General features: G+C 47.8%; 1 protein-coding gene across 1 annotated transcript in view; it reads left to right on the top strand.

The window, feature by feature from the left end:
- Positions 1–23,334, top strand: part of LOC149470068 (mast cell protease 1A-like) — a 54,140-nt gene that overhangs the window by 28,184 nt on the left and 2,622 nt on the right. The window contains exon 4 of the mRNA XM_089667143.1: positions 826–1,077. Coding sequence (XP_089523269.1) covers positions 826–1,077 — 252 coding nt within the window. The remainder of the gene's footprint in view (positions 1–825; positions 1,078–23,334) is intronic.

Here is a 23,334-nt window from a genome sequence, read left to right as displayed (position 1 = left end):
TACAGATGTAGCAGGTAAGTATCAAACATAAGTGTAGTCAGTAAACAAGTCAAAGGTTGGTAGCAAGTGCTTGCAAGTTGGGAGCAGGTGGAAGCATAGTTGAGCAACAAGTCAAAAGTCGGTAACAAATGGTAGCAAAGATAAAGGCAGTTCCAGGGTTTGGACAAGGTCATTTAGTGCCCAGGTCAAATATGGGCCAGAGGAAGAAGGTGAAGTGACCATATATTTACATAATTTGCAAAATGGGGCTTTAAATATGCCTCTGGGAGCCACACTTACACAATATTGTACATTAAAACATAGACTTCATTACAAATGCTATTGTTTAAAATATCAAATTAATAATCAACATAAAGATTAACAGACAATGCTTATAAAGAGAACTTTAGAAGTCACAGAAAGATGGGACAATCCCACCGATGTCCCAAGTTCTTGGATCAGTTGTAGGTCTACAAGTTTTGCAAGATCACACTGCTTCATCAGGACCATGTGATATTGCATGAAACTTATGGTTTAATAAGGCAGTCTGCAAAGCTGGGCTATGTCGTAAGAACTGGAGTACCTTCTTTTGGCAGTAGTTTGCCTTATTAAACCTAAAATTGGCCAAAATGTAACCACAAGATCTGCAATGATAAAATTCAATAAGGTTTGCCAGATTTTGAACAAGACCTGCAGGAATCTTGGTGAATCAATCCAGATTCATGTATGACTATTGATCATATGTCACTTATGATGTTTACTAATCAGTCACCTTGTGATGTTTACTAGTTGGTCCTAAGGGACTTAGTCAAGTACTGTTCTTTTTACTGGTCTTTTTACTTCCAGCTCTTGTCCCCAGCCGAGATAAATCGCTATGTGCAGGCAGTTGAACTTCCAGCCAGTAACACAGACCTTCCAAAGGACATCCCCTGCAGTGTTGCAGGGTGGGGACTGATTGACAAGATCCATGCTACTGACAAATTATTTGAGACCAATGTGACTATTGTAAGCCGAAGATTGTGCCACCGCTATTATCATGATCTAACTGATGGAATGATATGCGCAGGGAGCAACGAAAAAATCACAGACTCTAGTCAGGTAATGTAATGAAATCTTTTCACGGAAAGGAGAATGCCAGTCCACACTCCAGGGTCCACACTTTCACACTGCAGTAACACAATTATCCTGAATAGTGCACTTTGCCCATGGACCTGTGTTACAGCACAATGTATGTTGTGCTGCACTGCATTGACAGAATTGCTGCACGCACCTTTTGTTGTGTTATTATTCAAATTAATGGACTGCCTTTACAGAATGCAAGCTAATGCACAGATAAGTACAAAAATACATAGACTGCGCTAGTAAAAAAATATAAAAATATATATATAACCGTGACAAAAATATATTAAAATATAATAAATCATGTAAAACTCCCAAAAAACAAAAATATCAAAACAAAATCATATCCAACATATAAAGTCCCAAAAGTATATAATAGTAATGATGAAAAAATTCAAACGAAATCCACCAAGTGTATCCACCACCGAATAAAATGAATAAACTCACCAGAGCAATATGCTGATCATATTATAAACCAGCATAAACACTTTTCTGCTCTGGGAGTAATGATCTGTAGACAGTTGAGACAGAAGCTTGGCTTGGAAAAACGATCTCCACTACACCTGGAGCAATACTCTGCAGGAGACTCTGTAGATCACTCTTCTAAGTGTAGCACACCCTTGGGTGGAACTTGGCTAGATATATAGGTTCATCTCCCACCTGAATCTGGTGACACCTCCAATTATACCCAGAACACTTCGACACTCTGAGAATATTTTTTATGGGTTTTATTGAAGAAGACAAACCCTGAAAAAGAACTAGTTGATTTAACACAGGTAATGTACATAAACCACAGATACCACTTTGCATAACACAGTTAGTAAGAAGTCACAATGCACTCGCCAAAGACTCCAAAAACTGACTAGTATCACACTGACTAGGGTGACATATGAGAGTGACATTGACACATGAACAATAACTGTTAATGAGGTTTAGCAGCTTATTGACATTTGTTATAGCAGTACAATCTAGGGTAGAAATGTCCTACCTAACCACTGGCCAGTGGGATGAAACTTAAAGTCTCTCAACGTTGGGGCCCTTTAATCAATGGAAGAGCGCTCACTCTCTGCATGAGAGAGTATTTGTAATCCAGGGGTAGCAGGATAGCACAGTCTCCTTTAACCTCTTGCCGTCCGCCTGCTGTTTATAAACGGCAGGGCGGTGGCAGTCCAGGGTCGGGTTGCCGTCCATAAACGGCACCCGCCTTTTCTAGCTGTGCGCGCTCCCTGGGAGCGCGCACCACCGCGATCCGGTGCCCGCTGTGTCCTCCGGACACAGTGAAACACCGATCGTCAGACGGGACCTCTGTACGAGGTCCCGATCATGTGATCACTGATTGGCGAATCAGTGATCACATGCAAAGTAGTAAGCAAGATGTCACTTGTGACATCATTGCTTACTACGTGTGAAATCTGTGAATGATCACAGAGGTCACATGGTACAAGGCTATTCACAACAGCCTTGTACCATGTGACAAGCTGTGACCACTCACAGCTCACTCAGTAATTCTCAATGACTGCAGGAATGCAGACACAGAGAAAGAGAAATGATTGCTTTTACATCCTATATGGGTGTAAAAGCAATCAGTGTAAAAAAAAAAAAAAAAAATCTTCATCACCCCCCACAAGTAGTACAGTGTCACCATGGTGACAGTGTACTGCTAGGGTGACAGTATGTAAAACAAAATAATAAAAATAAAAAATAATAATATAAAAAAAAAAATGAAATGTAAAAAAAAATGTTTAAAAATTATAATTTTTGGTTATAAACTAATTTGGATTTTTTTTTTTTTACTAAAAAAATAACGGAATAAATTTTGGCTAAGATTTATGATGAAATATTATTTATTTGCAAAATTTTATTTAAAAAAACACTTTTTTTCAAAATTTTTGAACTTTTTCATTTACATAGTAAAAAAAATAAAAATCCCAGCGGTGAATAAACACCACCAAAATAAAGCTTTATCTGTCTCAAAAAAATGGTAAAAAATTCATATGGGTACAGTATTGCATGACCGCGCAATTGTCATTCAAAGTGTGATAGCGCTGAAAGCTAAAAATTGCCCTGGACAGGTAGGGGTAAAAGTGTCCGGACAGGAAGTGGTTAAGCAGAATCTTCCAGTGAACATTGCAATAGAAAAATAACACTTCAACAAAATCTTTACCACACAGGTGAAATTCTGATATACTGACACTTGCTCAGTATATTCAGAGCAGCAAGCTTCTGTGGGGACTTGGAACACAACACACACTTCAGCCACAGCACAGGTCTTGAGGAGACAAACCAGTAATATACAGAGACAGAGTTCTCTCATCAATCAGCAGGAATAGCTAATTCTGAGCAGCTAGGGCTTTCCAAGATCTGTGTCACTCTGAGAATTAGAGAGCAGGCTTTCTCATGACCATTCTCCAGAGATGAACAGCAAATGCAGCAATATCAAAATCCCCTTTCATCACAGAGTACTCACTGTTTCTGGATTGTCCTCTAGATAGCATTAGACAGTAGTAGAAATCCTCTCTCTTTCAGCAGCTCCAGACTTTGAGAGACACATGCACTTGAGTGGCTGTAATCCTGAGTGTCAGGCAGGACAATCCTTGGTTTGCACACTGTCCTCCTGCAACAATTCCTCTGCTACACATTCCCAGCCCAGCCCATGGGCTCTAGCAGCACAGAGAGTGAGTCTCTTATGACTTTACACCAGGAGCCCTTGCTCCATGCGGTCCCCCCAAAATGTCTCCTTCTCCACATGTCTTCTTCTTCTTTTTTCCTCTCTCCTTTCCTCCACAGCCAATCATAGGTCCAGCTGCAACAGTGCTGCTATGGGTGGATCCTTCTCAGCTGTAGCAACCACCAATCAGAGCACAGTCCTGCTTTCCCTGTCTGTCACTCACAAAGAGGGAAAAGAAAAAAAAATGCTTTGCAACTGCTGTTTAAGATTTAAAGCAACCAGCACATCTTTACATAAGCAATGATCTGTAGACAGTTGAGACAGAAGCTTGTCTTGGAAAAACGATCTCCACTACCCCTGGAGCAATACTCTGCAGGAGACTGTGACTCTGTAGATCCACTTCATTCAAACACCATCCTTGTCATCGGGTATTTTAATAGCCACTCGGAAAATATAAAGAACAGAAGCTCATGGTGCAGTACCTTTTAAAATCGTTGCTTTATTAAAAAACTTATCACACTTACAAAACACGGTGTCCTAGCTGGCACCAGCACAATCAGCATATCCAAATGCAAGAAAGCAGACCCAGCCTCCCAGAGCAGAAAAGTGTTTATGCTGGTTTATAATATGATCAGCATATTGCTCTAGTGAGTTTATTCATTTTTTTCAGAGGTGGATACACTTGGTGGATTTCGTTTCAATTGTTTCATCATTACTATTATATATTTTTGGGAGTTTATATTTTTGATATGATTTTGTTTTGATATTTTTGTTTTTGGGAGTTTTACATGATTTAGTATATTTTAATATATTTTTGTCACGGTTATATATATTTTTTTACTAGCGCAGTCTATGTATTTTTGTACTTATATGCACCTTATTACACGATAGATTTTGCAGCTGGTATTCTTGATATACAATTTTGACTGTAATAATCATCACTATTATTGTTCTGGCACCACCTATATTTATTCATTCTTTCTAATGTACAGATAACCAGGTTTGCTATCATTATTATTATTATTATTGTATTATTATACAGTATTTATAAAGTGCCAATAGTTCGCTCAGCGCTGTACATTACAAAGGGGGACAGAACATGTGACAGAACAATACCGATACAATGCAAAACATGAGGGGATCGAGGGCCCTGCTCTTTCGAGCTTACAATCTAGGAGGGAGGGGATGGTGGCACAGGAGGAGAAAGCTGTGGGGGATGGGGTGGTAGGAAGAGTGGAGGAGGTTGGCAAGTTAGCAGAGGGTGGGGTAGGCTTCCCTGAAGATATGGGTTTTCAGGGTGCACCTAAAGGAGAGGAGAGTAGGTGATAATGTGATGGTTTGGGGCAGGGAGTTCCAGGGGATGGGTGAAAACCTGGAGAAGTCCTGGAGGCGGGCATGGGAGGAGGAGACCAGGGAACTAGAGAGAAGGAAGTCTTGTGAGGAGCGGAGTGTGCGTGCTGGGCGGTACTTGGATATTAGGTCAGTGATGTAGTTCGGGGCAGTATGGTGGACGGCTTTGTACGTCAGTGTTAGGATTTTGAATTTGATCCGTTGCGCAATCGGAAGCCAGTGGAGGGATTGGCAGAGGGGGGTGTCGGAGATGGAGCGGTTGGAAAGGTGAATAAGTCTGGCAGCCGTATTCAGGATCGACTGAAGCGGGGATAACCAGCGGCGAGGCAGGCCAGTGAGGAGGGAGTTGCAGTAGTCGAGTCGTGATATGATGAGGGAGTGGATGAGCTGTTTAGTGGTTTCTGGGGTTAGGAACGTGCGGATTTTGGCGATGTTGCGGAGGTGGAGTCTGCACGAGTTTGTTAAAGATTGGACTTGGGGCTGGAAGGATAGGTTGGAGTCCAGAATGACACCAAGTACTCTGGCCTGCGGGGCGGGTTTGATGGTGGCTTTGTTGGATGTGATGGAGAAGTCAATGGGGGGTGGGGTCCGGGCTGGGGGGAAGACAAGAAACTCGGTTTTGGAGAGGTTCAGTTTAAGGAAGTGGAGCGACATCCAGTCTGATATGTCGCTCAGTAGGTGTGTGATTCGGGAGGAGACCGAGGGGGTGAGGTGGGGGGTTGAGAGATAGATTTGTGTGTCGTCGGCATAGAGGTGGTAGTTGAAGCCGTGAGAGTGTATGAGTTGGCCAAGGGAGGAGGTGTAGATGGAGAAGAGAAGGGGAGGGGGAATGAGAATGTTTGCATGTGCTTATTTCTGAATCAATGCCAAACAGGTAAATCACCCCCCAAAAAAATGCTCGTAAATGCAGTATATGATATTGTTTGCAGAGAAAGGTTACGGTTGCTCTGCGTCCCTCTCGCAGTGCCTGTGAGTGCGGCGCTATGAAAGGCTGCATGTATACTTCCGAGTGGCAATGAGCATGTAGAGGAGTCTCCTATGGGACTCCATAGGTCCTGGCAGCACAGGGGGCACAAATATAGTGGGAGTGTGGCAGTGCGAGTGGGGACCTGTTTCAAAGAAAGCTCAGAGGAAGAAATTTATTTAAAAAAAAAAGCAAATGCATGTAAGTTAATTTGTCATTACAACAACATCAAATAAACATTTAGGATAATCCTCAGACCTCTCTCTGAAGGACAAATATTATATCTATGCCCTGAGCCCCTTTCACAAACTAATTTTGGCTCTGACTATATTTTAGATAATGGCTGGATTTGTACAAAAGCAGGCACATTTGTCATAGTAAGACTTTTGGGACTGTTGTAAGAACAGATATGGGGTACTGCATTTAATGCCAAATCGCATCCTAAAGCTAAAACAGATGAACAGCTTCTAACATTTATTTCCGAGCCTTGCATTCTTTCTGGTATTTCTTTTTAATGCCATGCATTGATATTTTTGAATGTGGTTCAAACTCATTACACAGCAGCACTCAGTTTAGCGGCATAACAATAAGCATTAATTTAATACTGAACTCCAGGAATATGTAATAAATCTTCATTTGTTACAGATATGTATTCATTAAAAGATCATGTGTGTGCTGATAAATCCAACTAGCGTATATACCTGGATCTGTCTTGATATGAGATTTCTGTAAGTCCCTGTGCTCAGCCTGGTAGAGGGGTTGGCCCCCTTCTAAGGGGCTTCTTCATTGTTCAGTCAGATGCCTGGAATGTGTTTTGACCAGTGTTATTGACCAAGGAGTGCTGCTGCAGTTAAAGAATTCCAGGTATGGCATTTTTACATAGTTACATTGATCCAGCATGTACCATACCTGTGGGATCCCTCTAGAAGCTGGAAATCACCATAGTAGACTTTGCTAGTACAATGATCTCCACTAGCTTCCAGGTCCCACGCCAAACAGCTGCCTTGGTGCATGACTAGAGCACCAGAGATAGGTCATCCAAATCCCCCCCCCCCCCCCTAACTATACTTAAATAAAAACCATGACACCAATTTTGGAGTAAATGGCCAACATGGCCTTTTTTTTATTCCATAAAAGTTTATTTAGAAGTGACAACATGTTACAGGAAAATATAAAGAAATGCACACGCAGCATCAATCAGGTCATAGACACAGCTTAAACCAAAATACAGGAAGAAACAACATGGTAGAGTGCGACACTGTGGATAACATAAGCATGGCAAATTACGGCAGAGATATGCCTGTAGTACTCAAGGTTCAAAAATGTACAATATAGAAGGTAATAACAGCTTACTTCCACCAAGTGAATATTGGCGTACTGGCCTAAGCATGGAGGAGATGAACCTTCAGAGCCTAAACCAAAAGCAGTACGCTATCATGAGGCTAAGTGAGCATCGCAGTATAAGAGAAGATGTCGTGAGTACCATTGACTATCCTAGAGGAGATAAGCTAACCATATACCAAGTAATCCTGGATAAAATGAAGACTAAGCCTGATCGAAGACTAAGAGGTTGTCGAGAAAGAAAAGAAAAAAGGGGAATAGAAAGAAAGAAAAGGATAAGAAAAGGAAAAGAATGGGAGTCATAGTAGAGAGAGAGAGAAGAGAAAGAGGGGGAGAGAAAAAAAAAAAGGGGGGGGGGGAAGAGTAAGGGGAGAGGGAGAAGGGGGGATAAGAGGCAAAAAAAAAAAAAAAAAAGGGAAGCAAGGGAAGCGAAAGGTCCGGGCTGCGAAGTTTGTGTCAACAGTGTTATTGGAGATCATAAATGAGAGTGTCAAGAATTTAAACACTCACCAAAGCTAAGCAGGCAAATATAAATTACCGGAAAAGAGGTCATAACCACACAGATTATGAGAGAACCAAGGGCATAACCAGAGGTAGGGCTGAGCTCAATCAGGTATCCCGACCCATGAGAGATCCGAATTCAGGGGTAGTTACAAAGTGGGTCCAGCAGGCCCAAACATGTGAGTATTTAGTTGGCAGATCAAGTGCAGTCGCAATCAGTTCCTCCATCTCCGCCACTTTGCCTACTCGATTGAGCCAATCGCGTATAGTTGGGGGGTGAGTGGAGCCCCATAGCACAGGAAGACAGAGTCTGGCTGCGTTGATCATATGCATCGCTAGGGACTTGAAATATTGACTCCTAGGAATGGGGGTATGATGAAGCAATAGCTGAGCAGCAGAGAAAACTATGGGCAGAGTGGTCACTGAAGTCACCAACCGGTGGACCTCCTGCCAGAATGGTTGAATAAGTGGACAGGACCACCAAATATGTAAGAAAGAGCCATCAGGTGTCCCACATCTCCAGCACACGTCAGGGGCAGAAGAGTTAAACCGATGAATTCTGGAGGGAGTACGATACCATCTAGTGGCTAATTTGAAGCCATTTTCCTGCGTCGAAACATTACTCGAGCAGGAGTGGGAGTACATAAAAATGCGGTCCCAATCCGACTCTGATAAATCCGTCTTTAGGTCTCTGTTCCACGCACGGCAAGAGGGGAAAGAAGTGCAAGTCCTGCTGTCCCCTAGGAGAGGATAAATCTCAGAGATCAAATGCTTCCGCGGTTCGGATTGAGAGCATAAGGATTCAAATGGAGTAACAGGGCGAGTCCAATTATGGCGGGATTTATGGAAAAGCAGGAAGTGTCTAATCTGAAGAAAGGCCCAGAGAGGGAATTCGCGGATATTCAAGCTAACCTTCAGCTCCTGTAATGTTTTCACCTTGCCGGAGTGAAGAAAATGTTTTACTAGAATCTGAGCGTATGGCCAGTAATTTGATAAAAAATCCTTGTGCAACCCTGGGGGAAAATCTGGATTCAAGCGGATCGACGTCAAGGGACTAGGAGAGTCCGAAACGGATGACGTTTTACAGGCCTTACGGAAAACTTCTAACGTGGGACCTATCAAAGGATGGGAGAGGAGAACTTGAGGTGTGTGTTTCGGCAATAGCCAAGGGATCGATGGTAGGGGAGTGGGCGAAAAAGCCTTCTCCAAAAGGACCCAGTCTTTGGAAGCAGAATGAATGTGCCAATCGACTATGCGGGAAAGATGACACGCCCAGTAATAGCGGTGTAGGTCAGGGAGCCCAATGCCCCCGCTGAGTTTGGGACGAGTCAGCTGAGAGAACGAGACCCGCGGACGCTTGTGATTCCATAAAAATAAGGAACATAGTTTCTTGCAAGAAGCAAAGAATGTCAATGGAAGTTGAATTGGCAAAGTTTGGAAGAGATAGAGGAGACGCGGAAGTATATTCATTTTAATAATGGCAGCCCTACCAAACCAAGAGAAGCAGGGGCGATGCCACTTGTTTAGGTCTTCCTGTATGACTTTGAAAACCGGTAAGAAATTTTTGGCATAAAGGTCGTCCAGATTGCGAGTAAGTTGTACACCAAGATATGGAAGGGCATCCCTCACCCACTGAAATGGAAAATGAGACTCACAGAAGGAGACGAGATCAGTGGGAAGGGTTATGTTGAGGGCGTATGACTTTGAAAAATTAATTTTCAAGTTTGACAAAAAGCGGAAAAAAGCAAAGTCTTTCAGCAAACTCGGTAGGGTGGTGCGAGGGTCAGCCAAAAAAAGGAGGATATCATCCGCATAAGCAGCAAGTTTGTATTCTTTGTCTGCTATCCTGATCCCCTTAATATCTGGGTTAGCGCGAATTTGTCTCAAAAGAGGTTCAAGGGAAATGACGAACAGAAGCGGGGATAGGGGGCAACCCTGACGAGTGCCATTACCCAGGCGGAAAGGGTTCGATAAGTGTCTATTAACCCGAACTTGAGCTGTAGGGCCCGAGTATAGGGTCATAATAAAGCTTATCATTTTCTCGCCCAGGCCCAAAGCCATCAGTGATCCCTGCAAATAATCCCAAGCAATCCTGTCAAAGGCCTTCTCAGCATCCAATGAAAGGAAGAAGGCCGGAGAGTTAGATTTGCAAAGCCAGTGTTGGAGATTAAGGGCCTTGATAGTGTTGTCCCTAGCTTCTCTACCAGGGATAAATCCCACCTGATCCAAGTCAATGAGGGAAGGGAGCAAAGGGAGAAGTCGGTTACCAAGCATCTTTGCAAACAACTTAATATCCACATTTAGCAGGGAGATGGGTCTGTAATTAGATACCTGGGAGGTATCTTTACCGCTTTTGGGGATGACGGAAATGTGTGCTTCCAACAGCCTATGGTGTGGCCTAGGGGACTGAGAAAGAGTATTGAAAGCGGAAAGAAATGGAGTACTCAGAATGTCCAGAAAGGATTTATAATAAGCCGCAGACAAGCCGTCAGGACCCGGACTTTTGCCCGTTTTCAACTGCCGTACCGCGCACTGCAATTCGCTTAAGGTCAGATCTTGGTCCAGCGATAAAACCGTCTCCTCAGAGAGAGCGTTTGGACCATGAAGACGAAGAAATTCAGAGATTAGGGACGCTCTAGGCCTGTCAACGTGCATCGGGGGACGTTCTGGTGGAAGATTATAAAGGGACTTATAAAAATGTTCGAACTGAGAGGCAATATCAGGATTGGACGTGGCCATCACACCGTCAGGGCCTCTTATTTTATGTATAGTCATATGGGATCGTTTTTCCCGAAGAGCCCGAGCAAGAAACCTCCCACTTTTATTGGCAAACTCATAATAAAGCTTTTGGGAGAGGATGAATCTTTTCTTGACCACTTTGCCCAGCTCAGTAAGAAGTCGCAAGCGAGCACTTGTGAGTTCCGAAAGAGTCGACGCAGCCAGAGTCTGTTTATGTGCCCTCTCCAGAGAGCGTATCCTATCTGTAAGTAGCTTCAAACGTTGCTGTCTGTCTTTCTTACATCTCGTTGCTGCCGCTATAAGGCAACCCCGGATAACACATTTATGAGCTTCCCATTGCGTAAGGGGGGAGGTATCCGAAGAGCCATTTAAAGAGAAATATTCACACAGATGAGAGCGAATATCTTGTTCAATAGCACAGTCTGCAAGAAGCGAGGCGTCTAAGCGTCACAGCTTCGAGCGAGCAAGTTTCTCCGGGAGCCGCAAGGTTACGGTTATGGGGTGGTGATCGGAGAGAACCATCGGCTCTATAGAGGCAGCATGTAGAAATGGGAGGTCCGACTGCGACAGAAAAAGGTAATCAATCCTAGAATACTTATTGTGCGGCGGAGAAAAGAACGTGTAATCCTTAACAGTGGGGTGGAGTGTGCGCCTGGAGTCATGTAATTGCAAGTGTTGCAACTGCAAATGTATCTACCTGAGGGCCTTAAAAGGCAAAAATGAACTGCCCGAAGAGGAGTCTAGCAATGGGTTTAATGGGACATTCAAGTACCCCCCCATTATCAGCATACCCGATTGAAACTCAGCCAAAGTAGCAGCAGTCATACGCATAAACGTGACCTGTTTGGTATTGGGAGCATAAATATTGGCAAGTGTGATGGGTCTGTTGGAAAAAGAGCCCTTGACAAACAGATATCTGCCCTCCGGGTCAGCAAGGGAATCCTGTAGCACAAATGGGAGATGTCTGGCAAACAGGATAGCCACTCCTTTCGATTTAGCCAGTGGATTGGTGGCATGAAGAACAGTAGGGTATCTGAAGTTAAAAAGCTTGGGTATGGAGTCCCGGCGAAAATGCGTCTCCTGGAGGAGGAGTATATCCGCCTTTAGCTTATGCGCGTAAGAAAGTAACATAGATCTCTTTTCGGGAGTGTTCAGACCCTGAACATTGAGTGAAAGAATTTTTAAGGACAGCAGTCCCGCATTAGAGGCGGGAGAAAGCATGACTGCAGAGCTTGATCGTGGAAGCCTGATGACACAACTACAAACGAGCAAGAAGAAAAAAAAAAAAAAAAGAGGGGGGGGGGGAGAAGGAGAAAAGGGAGAGAAGTAAGGGGGTAGAGAGCGAGAAAAAAGAGAAGGAATAAGAGAACTCCCAAGAGAGAGAGAAGAAAAAAAAAAAGAGAGAGAGAAGAAAAGGGGTGAAAGTACTACACGGCTCGGGGAGAAGACCAGCTAGTCCACGTATGAAAGGAAGAGTACAGAAAGAGGGAGGAAAGTTAGAAGAAGAAAGAGATCAGAGCCAAAAAAGAAAAAAGGGAAGGAAAACGAGAGAAAAGAAAAAGTAGAGGAGAGGAAACTAATAATAGTAGCCTAATGTGTGAGGTCAGTGAAAGCTCACAGAGCTCACTGTGTGGGGAACGAAGTAAGCGTTGAGCCAAGAGTGAAGCAACCGCCGGCCGGTCGCCTTGTAAAGAGCATAACCAAAAAGACAAAACAAAAGGAGGGTGAGTGTTGAAAAGGGGGGGGGGTGCAAGCAAGGCATGTAATACTGTGTACTATAAAGGCCAAGCTAAAAGGGAAAAGGCCTTGGACATCCCCAAGAGGTAACAAGCCAGGAGGCGTATGCAGGTGCCCGCGGCGGGCACGCTGGCAAAAAGGGGCAACCGTGATGGGATTAAAGGCCACAGATATTCCAATATATGTATAGAGAAGATATCTAGGGGCTAACCAATCCTGCTTGAGGACAGGGCAAATTATATCCGTACAAGAGCAGAACCAACAGGCAGGACATGTTAAATGGTGGATCTGTGAGAGGCCGTAAGGAGTAATACAGGCTTATCAAGTAAAGAAGCAATAATACAACATAACATATGAACAAATGCCATACAGGAAAAACAAATTTCAAAGCAAAAACTGAGGTCAGGAGAGAACCCTAGAAAACATTATACCCCAGCTTCAAGCATCCGTACTACTGAGGATCCCCAGACTCAGTGCCAGAACTGTTACCCTGTGGAAACGAGCTCAACTAAGTATTGCAAAATATGGAACGGATTCAACCCAAACCCCTATGACACCCACGAGAAAGAGCAGCACCTCTCTTATAACCAATGCTGAAAGGAGGGGGGGGCACACCCCTAGGACTGGGGGGATGCATAGAGCCCCAAAACAGCCGCAAGCGCTTACATAAGAGCAGGTCACAGGGGGGTACACTAACCGGCTCCATGAGGCCTCAAAGTGCGCAGAGGTGATGGTCATTCACGCGGCGTCGTTTAGAATGTAACAGAGCTCCCATCAATCCCCTGGCAGCAACATTGTGAGGTAGATCCCTCTCCCCCCCGTCCCCCCCCCCCCTAAATAACAACTGCCCCCCCCTCAAAATCCCGTATCTAGTGCAGAACTCAAAGGATATCAGATGTAACCACGGGTATCATATAGAGTGCGTGTCCGAAGCAGGAGCAGAGGCAACTCCCCCTGGTCAAATAAATCCCAAAAGGCTGCAAAAATCCCTCAGATGACGCCAGGTCACGGCCTGGGATTGCAGTGCAGTCTAAACTTGAAGGAGCCGGCCTTCCCAAGAACTTTCACCAAACCTGAACGAGAGGAACTTAAAAACAGGAAGCGAACCGGACACCCGGAAGGATATAGAGACCCCTGCCGTAGGAGCAAGACCGCTCTTCTTCAGTAGTCAGTAAACCACTGAGAGATAGTTCCACGAAGCAATAGGCGCAGAGATCCATAACAAGAGCAGAAGGCTTATTAGAGCACTGAGAATCCACAAACTAATGGGGTGTATACCGGGTGTCGATCTTGAACAAGTCTCCTGACCCGTATGCTTAACAAATATCACCCCAAAACCTGGGGAGGTGGCATATCCACATGGATGACTAGAGCCTGCGGGAGCGACTGTAAAGAGGCAACAGGAACCATCGGGGCAAACCCGTAAAGCCCAACTCAAAACAAAAGTAGCTGGCCAAACACAAATCAACTGGAAAACTGGAAAAACGGAGGCTGAAAGCCTGCTGGCGTGGCGGATCATTGGGTCCCGTGCCGAGGCTTCCTGTGTGCCGGGGAGGCCGTGGGACTGGAAGTGTCCATAGAGGCCCCTGCAGGGAGTCTTGGAGGTGTCGAGGGGACCGTCCGGCGCCGTCGTTGAGCAGGGCTAGGCCCGCTTGTCGCACCATCTTCAGCTCTCAGATCTAGGGCACGTGGCAACCACATAGACCCGTTCCAATCGGGTAAGGCAATCGGAGGAATATCCAAATCAGAGCAAAAAGATGGCAGTTCCTCAGGAACTCGCAGGTTGAAATTACGGCCATTCACTTGAGCAGAAAGGCAGAACGGAAACCGCCATCTATAGGGGATGTTGCGCATGCGGAGAGTATCCAATAGGGGGCGCAGCGCCCGCCTTTGTCGCAGGGTCAGATTGGATAGGTCCTGATATAGCTCTATCTCCGCCCCCTCATAGGCAAGGTGTCTTCTCCCCCTGGCGCATTTGAGGATATCCTCTTTAAGAGGGTAACTTTCGAGACAGCAAATTATGTCCCTGGGAGGGTCTGTGTCTCCCCCCCTAGGGCGGGTCGCCCGGTGTACACGTTCAATGGCAATCATGGTTGAAGGTGGGCGACCTAGGAGGTCATTAAAGATAGCTATTACCGCTTTAGGGACATCACAAGGTTCCACTGATTCAAGAAGGCCCCGGACCCTAATATTGCGTCTGCGTCCACGATTGTCTAAGTCCTCAATGTGTCTATAAAAATCTCGAATGGTCGACACGTGCAGCGCGGATTGTTGTTGTAGAACAGAAATTGCGGCCTGATTCTGCCTGGTATCCAGCTCCACCCGCTCCACCCTTGTGCCCATAGAGCGGATGTCATCTCTCAAGTCAGTAAGGGCAGAGGTTAATGTGGTGGTCAAGGTGGATTTTATGTCAGCTGCCACAGTCTGGAGGTCCCTTAATGATAGGGAATGTGTAGCACGTGAGGAATGTGAGGAATCCAGCTGTGGCACTGTGTCCAGCACAGCATATTCGGCTGTGCTTGCAGAGCCTGTGTCAGAGACTGCAGAGGGAGGGGGAGAGGGGGATGAAGCTGGAGGAGGAGAGGGCTGCGGCCCGTCTTTCAGCTGGGAGCGGAAGAGCTCCTTTATATGCCTCCCCTGTGTGTTCGGGCCCCGCGGGGACCGCGATCTGGCCCCAGAGGGTGCCCTGTCAGACTTCCCCATAGCAGAGGGGAGATGTCTCACCCGTCCGTGCAGAGCGGCAGCAAGGTAAGATCCGGCCGGCGGGAGCTCTATACCTATGCGGCCATCCTCACTCGCGGCTCGGCCACGCCCCCCCCAACATGGCCTTTTATTAACAAACATTTTAACACCAACCATTCCTTATAACAGAAACATACAGAGTTGTTGTTGTTGGTCTTCGAAGGCACCCCACAAAAATGATCTGAAATGCACCTGCGGACAACCATATTACACAAAGGCCTCCAGCCGCAACCAACCAGCTCGGAGACGACCATACCGTCCGCAGTGCAGCACCACCACCTTCCAGTTAAACCTTGGTTAACTGGAATGTCCCCGGGCACACCATACCACCGATGGGTCCCACACCATTATCTGTACCTCCAAGATAAGAACCGCCTCCAAGACCAACAACCGCCCAAGACCGAAATAACCCCCTTTTCCCCCGAGAGGAACACAATACTCCCTATAATATGGGAGGGCGGGAGGGAATCTCACTCACCAACGTCCAGCTCCGAATGATGCCCCCCCCCGGGACACCCCACCCTAAGATGCGGCAGAGCCCACCCACGCTCTCTCTCCACCAACCAGCACCCCCAGCTATACTTTTCCACACCCCCTGGCACATCCTTAACCCTTTCTATTCTCCTTCCCACTCTAGGCCTAGTCATGCCTGCCCTGCGCTAATTTTCCTTTCCTTTTTTCGCTACGGGCATTACTTGACTAGAGCACCAGAGAAAGGTCATCCAAATCCCCCCCCCCCTACTATACTTAAATAAAAACCATGACACCAATTTTGGAGTAAATGGCCAACATGGCCTTTTATTAACAAACATTTTAACACCAACCATTCCTTATAACAGAAACATACAGAGTTGTTGTTGTTGGTCTTCGAAGGCACCCCACAAAAATGATCTGAAATGCACCTGCGGACAACCATATTACACAAAGGCCTCCAGCCGCAACCAACCAGCTCGGAGACAACCATACCGTCCGCAGTGCAGCACCACCACCTTCCAGTTAAACCTTGGTTAACTGGAATGTCCCCGGGCACACCATACCACCGATGGGTCCCACACCATTATCTGTACCTCCAAGATAAGAACCGCCTCCAAGACCAACAACTGCCACAGCACGCTGGGTAAGCCCTTACCCATGCGTGCCCCACCACAAACGAACAGCTCTCTGAACTCCGTCCTGCAAACCCAGAGACCATAAATCCGTGCCAACGGCATTGAGATGAACCCCATCACTCCGCAGATACCGCCAAGTATCTACCTCCAACTCGAAGTGCCGGACCACCAACCCCCCATTCCGAACAAAGAAGCGCCCCACCTCCTTGTTGACCTTGATCCGAGCCTTATTGATCCGCTCCACCGACCGCGCCAAACGCCAAGAGGTGCGGGCTACCATGTCCGACCACACCAACACCATCTCAGGATAATCCCGACGTAATTGAAGAAAATCCAGCTTAACATCCCGCACCAGCTCCCCCATGGACCTAACCCCTAGATCGTTGCCACCCGCATGAAGCACCAAAACATCCGGCGGTCTATGCAGGCATGCAAAACGCCGCACTTCAGGTACCACACGACCCCACAACATCCCTGGCACACCTATCTATCGGACACAAGCCTCTTGCCTAGCCAATCCCAGCTGCCGGCCATTAGGCCTCACATCCGCCCGCCGAGCCCCCCAAAAAACGTAGGAGTGCCCCAGGATCCATACCAGGCAAACCGCTCCATCTGAAATAAAAGAACAAAAACTACCACAAGAACAACAACAGCACAGAGACAGTACAAACTCCCCCAGCCCCAGCAACCAAAAGAACCCGGAATCCACCCTTAGTCCCCCAGCAGATGCGGGCGAACGTACAGGCGAAATCTCTGCGAATCCCACCTACCAATCCGTTTCACCGCCTCGTCCGACAAACCCCACCGGGCGGCCTCAGTAGCAGCCCCAATCCGAAACGAGTGTGAAGCATACAAAGACGCATCCAAACCAACATCCCGTAAACATTTCCGAAAAACCGACACAAATTGAAAACGAGTTAACGGGGACCCATCAGCATGCATCAAAAAGGACCCCTGCCCCACCGGACGCCGGGACAAAAATTCTCGAACCGCATGCACCGGGCACACTAGTGATCCTGGAAGGGCAAGAAACCGAACCCGCGCACCACGACCCAAGCGGTCCGTCTTAGACCGACGGATGAACACCTCCACCCATTCGCCCAAGCACACAACATCATCCACCAACAACCCCCCAAGCACCGATTTGGATGGACTAACAAGCTCCCCAATACGCAACGCCCCAAAGAAGGCCACCCCAAAAGCCGCCCGAAACAAGCCCACTTCAAAGTCCGAAGAACAAACAAACCGCAAATGCGTAAATAAAGATCCTAACAACTCGAAGGACACCGGGCGACGGGAATCCCTACGGCGATGAGCCCTACGGTAACCCCGAATAGCCTGACGCACCCAAAAATCTTTGGTAAAATCCCGACACCCTTGTAACTTAAAAAAGAAGGCCAAACCAGCCAACCGCCGATCCATTGCCGCAGCAGACACCCCCCGCTCCAAATTCCTCGCCAAATAGTACAGCAATGCCACACGCACCTCCGGCCCCCAGGGATCAATATCGACCTGTTGTAACAGGTCCAGCCACTCCCGCCAAACCGTCGAGTATGCAGACCATGTCACCTCACTCACCGACCGCCGGATCCAGCCGGATACGACCCCAAGGCAATCTCCCACAGCCAGTCGGGACAAGGAACCCCACGGTGCTCCGCAGCCGGCGCCAACTCTCGGAATTTGTCCCACTGAAAACGAGACAAAGCGTCAGCCAAAGTGTTGTCAACCCCAGGGAGATGCACCGCATGGATAAAAACGTTCAGCTGCAGGCAACGCAACACTAAATGGCGAAGCAGGCCAACCACCGGCCGCGAGGCAGCCGACACCCGGTTGATGACCTGAACCACCCCCAAATTGTCGCAATGAAAACAAACCTTCTGATTCCGAAAATTTTCACCCCAAACCTCGACCGCCAAAACCACCGGAAAAAGTTCCAACAGAACCAGGTTACGAAGGAAACCCGCTGCCACCCAGGAAGGAGGCCACGGAGCCGCACTCCACCGCCCCTGAAAAAAGGCCCCATAACCCCCGGAAGCCGCCGCATCCGTGAACAAGTCCAAGTCAAAATTGCTGACCGGGCCAGACATCCACAAAGCCCGTCCGTTAAACGAATCCAAAAAAAAATGTGCCAAATCCGCAAATCCTCCCGATGCTCCCTAGTCAAACGAATAAAATGTAAAGGGGAAGTAATCCCTGCCGTCGCCGCTGCCAACCGGCGGCAAAACACCCGACCATTGGCAGGATGCGACAAGCGAAGTTCAGTTTACCCAACAACGACTGTAAGGCCCGCAGCTGAATTTTTCGCTTGCCGAGCACCCCACCAATTTCCCCTTGTAGGGCCAAAAGCTTGTCCCCAGGCAGCCGGCACTCCATTGCATCCGAGTCCAAAACGATACCCAGGAAAGTCATGACCGAAGCCGGGCCCTCTGTCTTGTCCAAAGCCAGCGGAATCCCAAAACGTTCAGCAACGTGTTGCAAAGTGGCCAGCAAAACTGCGCACACTCTGGAAGCTGGCGGACCCACACAAAGAAAATCATCCAAATAGTGGATGACAGAATTGACCCCGGAAACATCCCGCACCACCCACTCCACGAACGAACTGAACTGCTCAAACAAAGCGCAAGATATGGAACACCCCATGGGAAGGCACTTATCAACGTAAAACGAGCCCTCCCAATGACAACCCAAGAAACGAAAACTGTCCGGATGTACCGGCAACAATCGAAACGCGGACTCAACATCCGATTTCGCCATAAGCGAACCACGCCCATAACGACGAACCCAGAAAAACGCTGCGTCAAACGACGTGTAAGACACTGAACATGACTGCGGATCGATAGCGTCATTCACCGACCCCCCTTTCGGAAAAGACAGGTGATGAATTAACCGAAACGAATTTGGCTCCTTCTTGGGCACCACCCCCCAGGGGGAAACTACCAGATCCGAAAATGGGGCGCAAGAAAACGGGCCGCCCATACGTCCTAACCCCACTTCTTTTTGCAACTTAACCGAAACAACCTCCGCATGCCGCAAGTTCGACCGCAAGTTCCGGGCTAAGGGGGGAACCGAAGTCAAAGTGCACGGGATGCGGAAACCCTCCGAAAACCCTGCCGCCAGCAGCACAACGGCTGCCCGATCAGGATATCTATTTACGAAAGGCTGCATCCTTTCCACCCTCACCGGTGTCGTCCCTCTTACCCGCATGCTCGCCGGAAGGGCCTCTGCCCCGCTTGAAACAGCGCGACAATGGATGGGAGCCGCCGCAACCGGAACACTCATGCTTAAAACGGCAGGACCCTCCGAAACGACAAGCGCCGTCCTGGAACTGCCAACAGAAGCCCCTACGCTTTGAGGCCGATTGTCCGGGGGAGAATGAACCACCGCCCCCCCCCTGAAAAAACGGACCAGGAGGCCTCGCTGGAGTCCTCCTTGAGGCGCATCCAAAGGTCAATGTCCTTATGGTCCCAACGCAATGAAGGGCGAACCGCCCGCCGCTGCCGAAACTGCTCATCATACCGGAGCCACGCAGTCCCACCGTAAACCCTGTGAGCCTCGCTAATGGCGTCAAGGTAACAAAAAAGCGCCGAGCAATGCTCAGGAGCCTTCTCCCCAATAACACTGGCCATGATCGCAAACGCCTGCATCCAATTCGCAAAAGTACGCGGGATAAAGCGAAAACGCCGCTTCTCCGCTTCCTCCCGCCTGCCCTCGTCAACACGCAACCCCTCTAAAGGAAAACGCTCCAACGGCAAGAGCGTGAAGATCTCCACATACTCCCCTCTCCAAATCCTCTCCCGAACCTCCAACGGTAAGTGCGCACCTAAAGGGCCCTCAAAGCACACGTACACCTCGCACTTGGCCAATCCAAAGCCGTGGAACCCAGAGCATCGGTTTCCGCCGCAACCACCCCTGGCCCAGAACCGGAGGGAGGAGAAACCCCCGAGCTCCGCACGTCCCCCCCTTCCCGCACTCGGACCTGTATCCCTTCCCCACCAGCCGGCGGGAGCCACGCCGCAGCAGGCCCAGGGCCCCCACTACCGCCCCGCTCAAGTCGCTGCAACAAGGTCCGCAGACTGGAAATCAAATCGCAGAGCCCCCCCCTGAGACCCGACTCGGGAACGCCTACCTCCCGCACCGCCGAGGCCCCGCCCCCCAACAGGTCCCGTAGCGCAGAAGAAAAGGAAAAAGGTAACTCACCAGGCTGCCCAGGAGACGTCCCATCAGCCGCGCGACCCACGTTCAGCGATGCCGAGCAGCCAGCTGTCGCCCCCGCATCGGGTTCCGACAACTCGCCCTCCGATCTCACGTCCTCCCCTCGACGGCTGCATGGCCTCCCAGTCCCAGGAGCCACGGGTCCTTGAGTGCTGTGCCGCTGCCGACTCCGCCTCCCGGCACCAGCCACGCCCATCGAAGTCCCCGGGCTCTGTCCAGACACGCTCTCTGCAGCACTCCCCTCCTGCCTGTGTCTCTTCGGAGCCGCCACTCCATGCTTCCCAGGGGGCCTGCCGGCTGCAGCAGGGTGATAGACCCGGGTCCTGCGATAAGCCCGGGTCCTGTGACAAGCCCGGGTCCTGCAGGAAGGCAGAGACCCGGCTCTGCAGCCATTCCATCCCATGTGAGGCTACCGCCTCACGCAGCTGGGCCACCAATCCGTCCATGACAGCCCCACGGACCGCCCCGAGACCCCCAGGGAAAAGGCCCTAACAATATGCTGGCGTAGGGAGGGTGGGAGGGAATCTCACTCACCAACGTCCAGCTCCGAATGATGCCCCCCTGGGACACCCCACCCTAAGGTGCGGCAGAGCCCACCCACGCTCTCTCTCCACCAACCAGCACCCCCAGCTATACTTTTCCACACCCCCTGGCACATCCTTAACCCTTTTTATTCTCCTTCCCACTCTAGGCCTAGTCATGCCTGCCCTGCGCTAATTTTCCTTTCCTTTTTTCGCTACGGGCATTACTTTATGAACACAGGGGGTTGGTCACTCGGCATTTGCACCATTTATAAAAAGTTTAACATTTTCTCAGTAAATGCAAAGTATTCTCTGATTGGAAGAGGTGGAGAGGCAGGTCATAAGAACATGCAAAGCATTCTCTGAATGGTGCTGTGCTGAGTGGACAACCTCCTGTGTTCACAATGCAGTAAGGCAGCCATTCAGCATTGGACCTGCAAGCTAGTGGAAGTCACTGTACTAGCATTGTTTACTACTCTGACTTCCAAGGATATATTATTCAATTTCTAATAGGCAGGATGCAATATGAACATACACTCACCCACCACTTTACTAGGTACAAGGAATTTTCATCCACACAACTGCCACTCACTGGATGTTTTCTATTTTTCGGACCATTCTCTGTAAACCCTAGAGATGGTTGTGTGTAAAAATCCCAGTAGATCAGCAGTTTTTGAAATACTCAGACCAGCCTGTCTGGCATCAACCACCATGCCACATTCACAGTCACTTAAATCCCCTTTCTTCCCCATGCTGATGCTCGGTCTGAATTTCAGCAAGTTGTCTTTACCACGTCTAGATGCCTAAGTGCATTAAGCTGCTGCCATGTGATTGGCTGATTAGCAATTTGTGTTACCAAGCAATTGAACAGGTGTACCTAATAAAGTGGCCAGTGAGTGTACATGGCTGCAACTGTTAGTTTCAAACAATGAATGTATTCAGTTGAACATTATACAGTTATGTAAAGCCACAACCTATGTTTTAAGCAGATATGATAAATAAAGATGGGGGGGTAGTGGTTCTTTGACAGTTGCTCATTCATGCTCTTGCAGTATCCAATGCCCCAAATGGGAACTGTTTAAAACATGCATGCTATCACAGTTAGAGTAGAACTATAGCCAATTTATTTTCATTTTGGACAGCGTAAGGGAGGGTTATAACCCCTGTCAGATTATTTTTTCGCCAGCTTTGTCCTATTGTGGAGATTTTCCTTCATTTCCTGTTCCATAGACAAAACAGGAAGTGAGAGGAAATTCCTGCAAATTAAGGGAATACCTTGGGGACCCCCAGGTCAGCAGAACTCATTGGAAGATTTCCCCTTTTACTTTTCTGGGGACAACCCAAAATTTGGGATTTCTTTTACTTTCACTTTCAACAATAATGGTAAACAGGACAAATAGAGTGGGTGAGTCTCCTTAACAGGGCACCCAGCAAAACTGACAGGGGTTCTAATCCACCTCCATTCTATCCAAAACTAAAATAAAAGTTTTGCCTTTTGTTATACTTTAACATGTAATAACTGTAGTATATATGAAGAGTTTCTTCTTCCTTAAGGGCTTGTTCACACCATGGTGCAGAGATGTCAGTTTTTCTGCAGGTGTTCTGCAAGGGCACAACTAAATCAATTGTTCTCTATGTGCCCTGTTCACACCTCAACACTTGTATCATGTGCAGATTTTTTAAGCCCAGCAATCTGCAACCTGTATAAATCTCATTGGAGTGCGCATGAAAACTGATGTCTCTGCAAGTGAAATCTGCATGTCAGTTTCCATCAGTTTCTCTGCACGTATGGTGTGAACGAGACCTAAATCTGAACACTGATCATTTGGCTCAGAGGACAACTCAACAAGTACAGGTGTAATAGAGCAAGCTGCACTACATACCAAGTTGATAGTTTAACTGGAAATACACTTTAAAGTGTTACTAAACCCAGGATCCTGCATTCACTATATCTGGTCTCCCACGGTACACCCAACATGGGAATGTAATTATTTTAGTAAATATAAACTGCTAAATACCTTTTCTCATCAGCAGTTAGAGCAGTCTTGTGACTTCTATCAGTGTCTAGCAGAGCACTGGTTAAAGCTTTTAGGAGGAGTTTTCATTCTCCTCTGACTGTCCTATGAGGCTGCAGGACCCCTGACCTGTCTGGACAGTGCTGATCAGGGGCGGACTGACAACTCATGGGGCATTTCATGGGGCCTATAAAAGGAACCAGGGGCATTTCATGGGGCCCCCTACTGACCTCGGGCCCTCGGGCAGTGCCTGAGTGCTTGAATGGTCAGTCCGCCCCTGGTGCTGATGGGCCCTGTACTAATCACTCTCTCATGCACTCTCCCAAGAAAAAAAAAC

This window comes from Staurois parvus, unplaced genomic scaffold, assembly GCF_062004578.1.
Source record: "Staurois parvus isolate SC_StPar_1 unplaced genomic scaffold, SC_StPar_1.0 ptg000053l, whole genome shotgun sequence".
Taxonomy (NCBI): Eukaryota; Metazoa; Chordata; class Amphibia; order Anura; family Ranidae; genus Staurois; species Staurois parvus.
Note: the sequence above shows the minus strand (reverse complement) of the source record. Positions and strands in the feature narration are given on the sequence as shown.